This window comes from Prunus avium, chromosome 3 (genome assembly GCF_965620075.1).
Source record: "Prunus avium chromosome 3, drPruAviu1.hap1.1, whole genome shotgun sequence".
NCBI lineage: Eukaryota > Viridiplantae > Streptophyta > Magnoliopsida > Rosales > Rosaceae > Prunus > Prunus avium.
Genome location: NC_142286.1, coordinates 11,292,410 through 11,305,330, shown reverse-complemented (window position 1 = coordinate 11,305,330; position 12,921 = coordinate 11,292,410). Strand labels below are relative to the sequence as shown.

Sequence of the window (12,921 nt, the reverse complement as noted above, 5' to 3'; positions counted from 1 at the left end):
TGATTTATAAGTATGAATTGAGTAAGAGGATACAATGAGGAGTTTAAAGTGAGGAGGTTATTTGAGGAGGTCAATTCCAGCATCAAAACATTTAAAATATTTAAGTCCCATGAGTTTTTTAACATTTATTGATTATGAGATTGACCTCCTCAAATAGTCTCCTCACTTTAAACTCCTTATTATAGCCTCTTGAATAGGCTCGACTGGTTGGGTGTATTCGTATTTTCCCTAACCACTTTTCTCATTGGTTGTTCAACTAAAATAACTAGTTGGGTGAAGAGTCAAGCAACAATTATTCACGAGGTGACACTGTTCCATGTATGATTAACGTACTTCGCCACTTCACAAAATGGATTCATCTCGGGTCCGTCCAGATTCTGAGGAAAACAATTGGTTATGAAACTGCCATGTCAGCATCACTACCTTCCACGCCAAAATTTCTTCCACCTCAGGATTTTCAAAGATTCCATTAAAAAAAATCCAATTTTTTTTTTTTTACTCTGACTTCCTTTTCCTCTGTTTCATATTAGCCCAAAGCAAAGCTGAGTTGCATTGCATTGCATGTTCAATGGCTCAAATTCAGTTACTGTCCCCTGGGTTCTCTGAAGCTCTCAAATTCCAAAACCCATTACCAAATGGGTGCTCAAGAAGCCCATGGCGCACGTTAGTTAAGACCAGCAGCAGTCTATCTTTGATGGGTCATGGCGGGAGGAGGCGAAGAGGCTTTGGCAGGGTCAGAGTGGCAACCGAGGGCTCACCTTCAACTGACGCAGTGGCTGATGACTATTACTCGGTCTTGGGATTGGTATTTCTCTTAATTTGATCTGGGTTTTGTTTAAACATGCAAAATATTATACTTGGCCAGGCTTATATTATATGTCTGTTTAATTTGATTTTGAAGTTTATGATATTTTTACACTTCACATTATTTTGATTTTTCTGGGAAAATTTTATTTCTTTTATGATTATAATGGTTGTGTTGAATTTTTAAAAATTTGGGTTTTGTGCAATGCTTTGCTTTTGTATTTATCATGTCTGATCATTGATTGGTATGTGTTACTAGCTTCCAGATGCCACACCTGCACAAATAAAAAAGGCCTATTATAATTGTATGAAAGCTTGCCATCCGGATTTGAGTGGTGATGATCCAGAGACCACAAATTTCTGCATGTTCATTAATGAGGTCTACGAGGTGGGTTTCCGTTTGAACTTGAATGCTTCGAACTCTGATCAATTATGTTGTTTTGTTTGGATATTTTGTGTGCTTTCAAAGCATTGCAGTGCAGGTGCTCAGTGACCCCGTGCAACGAATGGTTTACGACGAAATTCATGGTTATGCATTGACGGCAGTCAATCCCTTCCTGGATGACTCAACAACAAGGGATCATGCATTTGTTGATGAGTTCAGCTGCATAGGTAAGTTCAGATGCTGAGATATCATCCCATTCCCATGCATAGAGATAATTGGATCTTTCTTTTCTTGAACATTAATTATATCTGGTAAATGAATGCTTGAACATTATTGCCTACTGTGAAATGGGGCTAGATGTACGACTCCTTGCAATCTTTGAGTACTGATATTGGTAAGAACTTTATAACGTATGTTTCTTTGCAGGCTGCAAAAATTGTGCCAATGTGGCCCCGGATGTCTTTGGAATCGAAGAAGACTTCGGAAGAGCCAGAGTATACAGTCAGTGTGGGAACCCAGACCTAGTTCAACAAGCAATTGATAGTTGGTAAGTCCTCCTTCGTAGGTCCTGCTAATATGATGAACATTTGTGATAAAAACCAGCAAGTTCTACTTCCATTCTTGTCTATTATATTGTGTCTTCAACTTTAATATGCTGTTAATAATTTAAAGAGATATGTGATGTGGTATAAAGAGAATAAACCTTAAACCACATTGCAATATTACAAATCAGGCATCTTTATATTTTAATGGTTCACTTGTTGAAAGGTAGAAACAGGATGAACTTCCAAGATGATTGATAATTAGCTTCAATTCACTTAAGAGAGTTACTTTTCTCTAACTCTTGTGAACAACCAATTGATGTTGCAGCTTTTGTTATGTTCAGTTCCAATGCTGAAAAGTGTTCTCGCAAGTCTTCATAAGCCAATTAGAGTGTCTCTATTTTCTGACAATCAATCAAATCATTATTCTATAATACTTCAAATCTTTCTGTGGCATCAACTCCTTGCCTTTTATGCATGCTTGTACTTCTCTTGTCAACTTGAAGTTTAGAAGTTTCATCTAGTTGGGTAGTTATGAATTGGACTGTGAGATGCCTGGATATTACTAGATTAACAACTTTTAAGTTTAACTGTTAGTTGACAAAATCTTCTTTGTTTCAGTCCTGTTGATTGCATTCATTGGACTTCTGCTGCACAACTATCATTGCTGGAAGATGAAATGCGCAGAGTAGAAAGAGTAAATGTAATCAATTTGAAATCCATAATTCTGAACAGTTTGAAATCCATAATTCTGAACAGTTTTAGTAGCTCCTTGGGCGTACTAATCAATTTGAAGTCTGTCTATCTAGCTATCTAAAACTTCTTTAACCAATAGAACTACATTCTCTACCTTTTGTTTCATTTGGAACTTCAGTGGCTAAAAGTGTTTTGTAAATTTGTCAGGTCGCACTGATGCTTGCGGGTATGGGCTCATCAGCGGATGTTTTCAGAATGGTATGCTACTTTTTCTTTGTAATACAAACTGTCTATTATCTCAATATTAGCAATATTCACTTAATGACTTGCTTCAGTTCACTTAGCTTATGTGCGTTGATTGAACTACACACTTTGTGTGATATAAATATCAAAAAGACTAACAATTGGAGAAGTGTATTCCTTTGAAGCTCTTGAAACACTTTCAGATGTAATCAAGAGTCAAATTGCAACAAGAATGTAGAAATATTTGTTACACTTGGTTCTCAAACTCATCTGCTTAGGTGATCTTAGGATGAAAGTTATTTATAGCCCAGCTTCATTGTCGCCATAACTAGCTTTAGCAGTTTATTCATTTATACTTATTAATGTGGCAGGCAAGTGCTCGGTGGCAAAAGAGGCAATCAAAAGTCTTGGTAGGAACTCATATTTTTCTTCACCCTCAACTAATCTAATCTTTCATGAATAATTTTTCTGTCTACTACTTGTTTTTCTGATATCGTCCTTTCCATCACCTACATTGTAAAGGCACATGAAGTCACGAAATAGAAAAATTCAAATTTCAACAACAAAAGAAAAAATAAATAGATAATTCAAATGTCAACTGGAAAATTTTATTGCTTCTGGGATATTTCCTTCAAGTCATCTTGGCGGTTCAAATATGATAGAAAACAACAATAATATCACATACTTTTGAGATCTATGATTTGAAGATCTTCAGCTAGAAAACTTCAATAATATGACATACTTTTGAGACCTATGATTTACTCTAAGATACCTTTTATTACAGCCTTTTGAGTTCTAAAACTTTTTCGAGACCAAATTTATCATTTTTTATATATATTAAGATTGCAGATATAGAATTGAAACAAACACATGAACTTAACAAATTTGGTGACCTAAGCAACAACTAAGTATATTGCTCCCAAAATACTAATATGAGAAGTAAAAGATACAAGGCTTTACATCTCAATAACATGCCAGGATTGATGAATGTTTTTAAAAAAAAGTCAAATTTGAGTGGGAAGGGAGATGTAGGGAAAAAGGGAAGGGGACTGTAAAGTGTGTCAGTTGTAGAACCAAAGATGCATCCCTTGATATTCTGATATTCTAACATTTCACAAACCCATGGTTTTATTGCAGGAACAAGCTAAAATGAGGATGATGAATCAGAAGGATTCAGATCAAACGGAATCATACTGGGACAACATTTGGGGCAACACCAAGGACTACCAAAATTCAGGTATAAAAAACCTAGCTACCGACGCCCCAATTTTTTATATAAAAAAAACATAATAGAACGTACCTGATGTGAGTCTCATCCATCCTTAATTCATGTCTGACCATTTTACCCTTAATTCATTCATTTCTCACCATTATATTCCTTCTTGAGGGGATTTGAGTTTCTCTCAAAAAGTTCCTCTCTTTCCTTGTTAGCCTCTGCAGTGAATGCTAGTTGAAAACTTTTCCCGAAAAAAGGGAAAATAAAACTACTTCCAAAGCTTCTTAGGGCTCGAATTAGATCTGAACCAGCCTTGATTTCTTTCATTGATTGCTACACTTCTTGAATTTGTAATTGTCTAGGGTTGTGTCTTTTCCTGTCCTTGGTCCAATGAACTAGAATCATCCCCTTTGGATTGCCAGCTGATAACAAAAAGATTACTCTTTTGTTTTTTTTTTGTTTTGCTGCTGTGCTCATATTCCTGCCTGGCTACGTCAGTATCACCGCGTCCAATTAGATGTTTCTTTTTAAAGGGGCAATGCCTCAAACTTAGAAAGGCTTTCAATGTTCATCTCCCGATTCTCTCCATCCCGACATGCTATCTTCCACGAGCATATGTTCTTATCCCCCTTATTTTTTTACGTGCCTACTCGATTGGCATCCTCTGAATCTTCTTCACTAGTGGTTCCCCCCGCCTCAGCTCATAAGAGGCTTTCAGCATAAAATTATGATAATTTGAACTCACTTTGAACTATCTCATCAAAATATCTATAGTAGATGCATGGTTACAATGATCAGGAGCACTTTATAGTTAAAGCCCCTGCACAACATGTCTGCTCCTTCAATAACATTAGTGTAAAACATGTTCGATGCTTCAACTTGTAACATATTTCTCATGGTTTCAGATGTTTTTATAAAAATCAAAGTTTTTAAAATGTGCTTATTTGCAGAGGAGGAAGTGAAAGAAAGAGCAAAGAGAACTGCGGCAGCGGCTCGTAGATGGAGAGAGTACTCAAGGAGGGGTGCTGATAAGCCTCCTAGCTATAAACTTCCGGAGGCAATCTCCAACACGGATAAGTGACCATTAATCTTTTAACACCATTAATATTTTTACCATAAAATACATTAATTTTAAAGCCTATACGTCATGTATGTACAATCATGTAAAATTTGAAGTTACCTTAGATCTGTATAATCAGTATATATATAGATGCTATCATTTACAATAAATTGATCTATAAGTTAAAAAGAAAAAGAAGAGAGAGAGAGAGAGAGAGAGAGAGAAGCATGCAAAGAGTGGTTTTGTTGCATCAAGCTCCATACTTGAGGTTGAGTTCACAGGTTTTCTTTCTTTTTCCTAAGTACTATACTACAACCAAAGTCGAAACTTATTAGTTATATCCTATTCATCAATATGCCATAAGAGTTATATAAAGAGAAACAAGAAAAGTAAAAGGCTTTAATTTTTTTTTTTTTTGGGTGAAAACCAAGGTATCCCCCACGCGATTGCGGGGACTAACCCTCGAGGTACTGTCGGGCGTAAAGCGGGGACCTCTCCCAACAAAGTCTGCTCTATTCACAATAGAGGTCACACGGGGGTTATGTTTTCACCGGAACAATGCTTACAAGATGATCACGTGGTATAATTAATTTAAGTGTTACAATATGGGTCGGTAACGAGTTTATTTATATGTTATAACATGAACGGATTAGTTTTACTTGTGGCAGTACTTCAATACCACACCTTACAAGTTGAAATAAGTAAATCAATCATAATTTGACATCTATCTACTTACCAAGAAAAATAACTTCTTAAAATTGTGATTTTCCATCTCAACTTACAAAGCAATTGTATGTAATTTAATTGTAAGTAGATTAGCAATCATTACAGTTGTGTCACATGTCAAAATGGTTATGCCATGTGGGTGCGCGATATCTTATAATTCCATGGATGTGCAAGAATGGTAGTTTATTCTGAGGATCAATACATTATACATAGTTTAGAAGTCAACCGTTAGACTGTTGGATCTTAAAAGGTTAGACAGTCTAAACTCATACTACAAAACTAAACTCTCATCTGCAAGTCGAGATACTTTTCCACTGGGCTAAAACCCGTGGCTACTATAAAACTAAACTTAAACCAAACCTTTGTTTTCCTTATGTTTTCTGTTGTTTTAAATAGCTAATTAAAGTAGATATTTAAAAAGTTAAGTTTGAAAGTTACTACAAGAATCAAGATCAACATATATTGTGTAGATATTAGAAGGAAAAACTATTGTGCACAAGGGTAATACTTCTTGAATGCCACATAGTGTTATATAAGTCAAAAATTATAACTCGTGCACTGAGTTTATATAAGAGCTTAGATATTAATAAATGTACACGTATCATGATTTAAGTGAACTCGTAATATCATATCGGTATATCACATACTATTACGTACCATCGACGAGGTTTCGACTTTCCATCAAAGTGAGGGTATCTATGAGAGAAGTTTATCAGAGATTAACAATCCTGAAATTGATTCTTCCAGATTCCATAATTAAGAATTAATCAGAAGTATCTATAATTACTTACTTCTCTGTAGGCTCTAGGACAAGTACTGTATATTACTGTTTACCTTTAAATTATTGATATACACATCACATGCATCTGTTTGTTTGGTGAGAAATTTAATCTGTCAAGGCTGAAAGTTGACTAAAAGGACAATATATATTTTGTATTACATTAGACTGACGTAGAATAATAATAAGATACTTGTTGTCTGTGTTACATCAGATCTTTAATAAAAGACGTACACATAAAATAGTTTAATAAGTGATGCTCTGGTCCACCATCTCATAAAATAAGAGTTTATGCAAACCCCGCTATATACGGATTGGGATCAAAATTTAAGAACGTGCATAATTTTAGATTAATCCGACTGAACCACTCAACCCGATAATAAAAGTATTAAGTTGAATTGGATTGACTTAATAATAAGCGAATCTTAGACCCAAAAGATTATATACTTATGAGTTGAGTGACGAATTGAGACCAAAACCGACCCGACCCAACTTATACCCACCCCCTACTTTGCTTCTTTCTTTCATTTTCTTTAACATATGATAGCCGCACAACTAGCCCAAAAAATAAATCTACACGTGCACAAATCACATGTGACTTGATGCAAGAAAAAACTTCCAGTTGGCTAACTTGTGTTCTTCTTTTAAATTTTACAGGTGCATAGATCTATATAAACTGCAGTTGTATTTCGTCAAAACGTGCTTTAGAATTCAGAAAGGAGAAATAGCAGTGAGTACCACGTGACAAGATATACTTTTCTTTTTAAGTGAAAAAAAACCCAAAAAGTTTGAATGATCTCATGATCTCCCACAATTACTTTAAATTTAAAGTAATGGTGCCACTTTCCTGAAGCGACAATTATATCATTCTCCACATCATGTAAGCTAATGGACCAAATTTGAATTAAAAAATAGGACATTTATTGATCCCTTTTTATAAATAGACCCATTTTAACATGATATTAAAGAGCTTATTTAGAAAGAAAAAAAAACCCTCAATTAGTCATTTGTTATTTTGTAATTAGTTCTTAGTGTGTTACAATTTTTTCGCTTCAACGTAAACATGGAGTTTTTATTTTTTATTTTTTATAGAAGTATTGGACTTTTAAGGATTTTTAAAAAAATAAAATGTCATGTTAAAATAGGTCTATTTGTTAAAAACTTTTTTTTTATCGGTCCATGAGCATTAATCCAAATGAATTAGTGGTAGGTAGAATATCCTCACCAAATATAGCACAGCTATGATACATTATCTCTTTATTTCATTTTCAACAAAATTTCCAACAAAACCCACAAACTTAACAAAGAGAAATTTAGAAAGAAAAAATTAGCACAAAGAAGGGGCATCCTACCCACTTATAATTACATATGTAAACCAAAAAAAAAGGAAAACAAAATTTACATTTACAAATTTTGTAATGCTAACGGCAAAATATATCCGATAATAAGTAATTTTTCGGTGTGACAGTAACAAAATACAACCTAGCTAATGAACAAGATTTATTCCAAGGAATCTAAGTAGAAAAAGGCACAAGAAAAGAGTAGTGTTGTTATCTCACAGTTGATGCAACAGTATGAGCCCAAAACCTGAGATTATGCTTCATGTCCTTACCTAAATTAGCTGGTATTCTCCAATTCACCAGTTTGTTCTCTTTCTTTCTTTGATCCAAAGCATCCCAAGCCTCAGAGAGATAGGGCCTTGAAACCACATGATGACTACTTGGATCAGTATTATTATTATTATTATTATTATTTCTCTGATCCTCTTCATCTCTATCTTGTTCCCCAATACTTCCAAGCCTTTGCAAACCAGGAATTATGGAAACCAATTTTGAATCCTTGTCTTCCTCAGTGAACACAAAACCCAAATCCATAAAACCCTTGAGCTCATCAAACTCCAGGTCAGACAAGCTCTTGCTGGGCCCTATTCTTCTTCTTCTTCTTCTGTTTCTTTCACCATGACCATGTACCCTTCTTGTCTGAGCTGCTGGCACTTGTTCTTGTTTCACACTTCGTTTGGAGAACTCTATGACTTGTTTACCAGAGAAAATTGTATGGAGTTTTGGTGTGGTGGTGCTCATGAGGATTGAGTGTGGGGAGAGAGAATCAGAAGAGAAGAGGCTCCCTTTGGTGTTTGAAAATTGGTCATCACTCAGAGACCTTGGCAAGCATGAAAGGCTGGGGAAATCTGGTACTTGTTGTTGGGTTGCTTCTTGGGCTGATTGGTCAACTTGGAGACTTGGGTTTGTGGCTTCTTGGGGTTGTGAAGGGGATTTCTTGCTCAAAATTTCATGTTCAAACCAGTATGAATCAAAGAGGCTGAGAAGCACCTCTTCTTCTTCTTCTTCTTCTTCTGTGGCCATTTTGAGAGCTAGAAGGTTCAAGATGTTTTGCTAATTGTAGGTGTTTTGCCAATTGTAGATAAGTACGGGGTTGACGTACATATATTGGCAACCTTGTTGCCCCTCATTACTGGCTCATATTGAATATTTATTGGCAACGTGTAATATATTATCTACAAGTTGCTCCTTTCTTTTTAATTAAATTAAAATTTTATATACATCTAGTGGGTCACTCCTACCAGAAATCCGGATATATATTCGATTGCAATTCCTAGAGCTGGGGATTTAGATAGCCAAAACAAGAAAACTGGCCGAATTGGACTAACTAATTTGATTTTGTGCGGTTTTTGCTTTAATTTGAAAAAAAAAATTGGTTTGGAAGTCTAATTAGACCGGCTGCAGTGGTCCGGTTCATGGTTTCTAAAATCAAAACTGGTGGTTTACCCAATCGAACTAGTATATTCTAAAAAATTTAATTTTAAATTTTTATAAATCGTTACACGTGGCATAACACATTGGTTGGACACAACATTTACCCTACTACTCTTCACATCATATCAAACCTCACCTAAAACGCTAACATCTCCTTTATTTCTTTCCACTACTCACCAATCTCCACCCAATTTCTCCATGCACAGCAATGCCACCACCTCCACCTCTCTTTCTTGTCGAATTCGGAAGATCGACACACAGGCCTTGATATGGATAGCTCCTTCGATTCGCACAACCATTCTCAACCTTGACCTCTCTTTGTCGTTGGATTTGGCAGATCTATCCTTGATCCTCATCATAGCTCCTTCAATCTACACAACCATCACCACCTCAACCTCAGCCTCTCTTTCTCTCTCTTCTTGCTCTCTCCTATTTCCCTCTATCCATTTTTCGAAACCAGCCCAAGTTACTAAAAACATTACCATACACGCCCTAAGTTATTAATTACCTCATAACAATACTCTCATTAATTCATATAAATTTTTTTTAAAAATCTTAAATGCCTTGTTTTCTAGTGTACTTAAAAATCTGTACAAAAAAAAAAAGAGGGGTATAGGTCACATATCTCCATGTTGATTTCTTTTTTTGATTTCATTGAAATATTAGAGGGAATCGAACCTTAAACCTATTATAATCCTACCTCATTTTCCTACTTCCTCATCTCCATATTGAATTAGCCACAGTAGAAAATAGACATTTTTCAGGAGCTTCAAACCGTGGAAGTGCTGGTAAAAAAAGATTTAGTTTAGGAGGATATAGTATGATAGAGGTTTCAAGAGTGCATGGGAAAAAAAAAAGGTATATCATCGTTTCTATGAGTTGCCACGGTAAAAAGACTAGACAAATTATACTAGGCAAAACCCCAAGGTGGACTTGTCTTCAGAAGTTTAGCTTGTTCGGATTGTATTTCTTGGATACATAAAACTTTGGTTGAATGTGTTCTTTGTATAGAACATTCAACATGTTATCCAGAAATCATTGCAACTGATGGTATAAAAATTAGAGATATTTAGTTACGGGAGATTCACTATTATACTCAATATAGGAGTCCAAATTATTTTAAAAAAATCATATATGAAATGGACTTTAGAAACACACCCAAAGCCCATTTGCAACAAAACAAAAAGGCTTTTAACTTCTTATAAATTACAAAATTGTCATCGATTTCTTAAAATAAGCCCAACCCCAAAACCTCTTTTTTTTTTTTTTTATAATAATTTTAATTTTTTATAAATAAAAACACTCAATAGGGCATTAAAGTAATTTAATAATCAAAATTAAATTCAATAGGGCCAGCTATCATTTTTTTGGGTTTATTTATAGAAATTAAATGGTATAGGATTTATCTATATCCTTAGTGCTAAGAATGGGTATATGACTAAATATCTCTAAATGTCTATAAACAAACCCAAAAAATAACAGCTGGCCCTAATGAATTTAATTTTGATTATTAAATTACTTTAATGTCCTATTGAGTGTTTTTGGTTTTTTTTATGAGGTTTTGAGGTTGGGCCTTGTTTTAAGAAATCAATGAAAGTTTTGTAATTTATAGGAAATTCGAAGTCTCTTTGTTATGTTGTAAATGAGCTTTGGATGTGTTTCTAAAGTTCATTTCATATAAGGTATTTTTATAATTTGGGCTCCTAAATTAGGTATAATAGTGAATCTCCCTAAAAAGTATATATTTTTTTATTTTAGAATTATAGTTAATCTACTTTCTTTTTTAAGGAGAAACAAGTATTTGTCTTTCCAATATTTCTGGAAGATGCTCCAGTAGTCTTGCTTGGTTTTGTTTGTACCATATCTGACCCTCCACTCACACCATGACACGTGGACTCGCTTGCAAGGAGAAGATCAATCTTGCGGCTTGCATTGATAGGTCACCTGAGCAAGAATCGGTGTCCAACGCCGATTCTACCTTCAAAAACCCTAAGAGTGGTATGTTCATCGAGTGGCCTCTATGAAGAACGATCGGCATTACCTACCGATCGATGTTCACAACCCTCAATCGGCACATGCTGACGATTCCACGGATCAACCTCGAAGGCCCCGCCCAAAATATCTACAGACTCGTGTCAACCTTGGAGGACCCTCCCACGAGTCCCACATCGAAATTAAGCACCAAGAGCATAACAAATGCCCTCTATAAATAGGTCACTTTACTACAATACAAGGGGTAAGACTTTTCAGCTTGACTTTTATGCTAAATACATTGTCAGTAGCAAAAGCTCTTAAAAATAAACTTACTTTTGTATCGGAGGGTCTTAGACTGGTTCCACACCGGTTCCATAGACCTCACGGGCCTCAGCTTCTCCTTAGTTCAGGATCGACATCCCAGGACAGGAAGAATCTACATCAAGCACTCAATCGATCTCTAGATCGTCCACATCACTTGTAAGTTGCACTCATCTCTATCTGTTCAGTTTCAGTGCCAACAAGTTTTTTCTTTTTTGTGTATGTATTTTGAGGTTGAATAATAGTTTTTCTTTGGATATAAGTTCATGGTTTAACATAGAGCTTGAGTACTCCTATCATACTTAGTAAAATACTAGATTAGTATAATACAATATAAAATACATATGTGTATTATTCAGAAAATTTATTTAAAACAAACGATGAAAAATTCGGCCATTATATAAAAATTTAAAACTATCTATACAATTTTTATTGTTTGTAGTCTTTTTTTCACTATGTGAAATATACAGATAAAATATGCTAATAATATGTGTATTATTGTAAAAGATTTGAAAAATGTTTATTATTCATGAAAAATATGTATGTGTGTGTATGACAAACGAATAATACGTTTGCATTCAAACACAACATATTTTTTCGCACAATTAAGAAGTGTGTGTGAAAAAAATATTGTTTTAAAATATGTACATATGTGTATAATACATAAATATACTAATTTAGACTTGTATATATATATATAGATACATAAGTGTATTAATACACAAATTTACTAATTCGAGCTCATATATATACATACGTGGAGCGAGGAATAACAAGAAAGAGTAGAGGAGGCACTTAAGAATTTAAGAGGAGTTTTGCAATTACTTGTGCAAGATTCATAAGTTGTTTTGACAATAACAGTGGAGCGACGAATAGCAAGAAAGGGTAGAGGAGGCACTTAAGAATTTAAGAGGAGTTTTGCAATTACTTGTACAAGATTCATAAGTTGTTTTGACAATAACAAAAGAGAGAAGGGGCATGTGCCCCTCTTAGCAGAAAAACTTACTTATAACGGGAATAACACTATTTTACTATTCGCGGCCAATAATAAAATGATATATGGAAAAGTTATCTCACGTGTCATTGCGTTCAATGGCAGACCTAGGAATATTTATAGAGGTGGACTATATTTTTTTTTGTTGGGATCAATTATAAGCCCAATTTTTAAACATATATATATATATCAAAAGCAATATTTCCTTCAGATTAATGAAAATGGTATACTTTTTGACTAAATCAGTATATTTCCTTCATATTAAAAACTATTTTCAGAATTCATTAAAAGAAATTTATTTTCAGAGAGATATCTAAACAAAGAAACCTGCAACAAACAAAGAAAACCTAGAAAAAAAAATTCAGAGGCTTAGACGAAGAACAATTTGAAGCTTGAGGACTTTGGGTC

At 34.5% G+C, this 12,921-nt stretch overlaps 2 protein-coding genes across 2 annotated transcripts; one reads left to right on the top strand and one right to left on the bottom strand.

The window, feature by feature from the left end:
• Positions 1 to 503: 503 nt before the first annotated feature.
• Positions 504 to 5,116, top strand: LOC110748726 (DNAJ heat shock N-terminal domain-containing protein). Its single transcript, XM_088249858.1, has 9 exons — positions 504 to 805; positions 1,064 to 1,192; positions 1,287 to 1,416; positions 1,616 to 1,736; positions 2,353 to 2,434; positions 2,635 to 2,685; positions 3,042 to 3,080; positions 3,808 to 3,907; positions 4,837 to 5,116. The coding sequence occupies exons 1-9, from the start codon at positions 569 to 571 to the stop codon at positions 4,965 to 4,967; spliced, it is 1,020 nt and encodes a 339-aa protein (XP_088105984.1). The 5' UTR covers positions 504 to 568; the 3' UTR covers positions 4,968 to 5,116.
• Positions 5,117 to 7,830: 2,714 nt separating this feature from the next.
• LOC110769728 (uncharacterized) lies at positions 7,831 to 8,901 on the bottom strand. The gene has a single exon (XM_021973757.2). It carries the CDS (start codon positions 8,811 to 8,813, stop codon positions 8,001 to 8,003), a length of 813 nt encoding a protein of 270 aa, XP_021829449.2. The 5' UTR covers positions 8,814 to 8,901; the 3' UTR covers positions 7,831 to 8,000.
• Between the last annotated feature and the right edge of the window lie 4,020 nt (positions 8,902 to 12,921).

Bases quoted from the DNA above. Each gene is read 5' to 3' on its own strand.
- LOC110748726 (XM_088249858.1), top strand. From the start codon at position 569: ATGGCTCAAATTCAGTTACTGTCCCCTGGGTTCTCTGAAGCTCTCAAA. The intron at 2,686-3,041 runs GTATGCTACTTT...TTAATGTGGCAG, and splicing joins CAGCGGATGTTTTCAGAATG to GCAAGTGCTCGGTGGCAAAA. The intron at 3,081-3,807 runs GTAGGAACTCAT...GTTTTATTGCAG, and splicing joins AGAGGCAATCAAAAGTCTTG to GAACAAGCTAAAATGAGGAT.
- LOC110769728 (XM_021973757.2), bottom strand. From the start codon at position 8,813: ATGGCCACAGAAGAAGAAGAAGAAGAAGAAGAGGTGCTTCTCAGCCTC.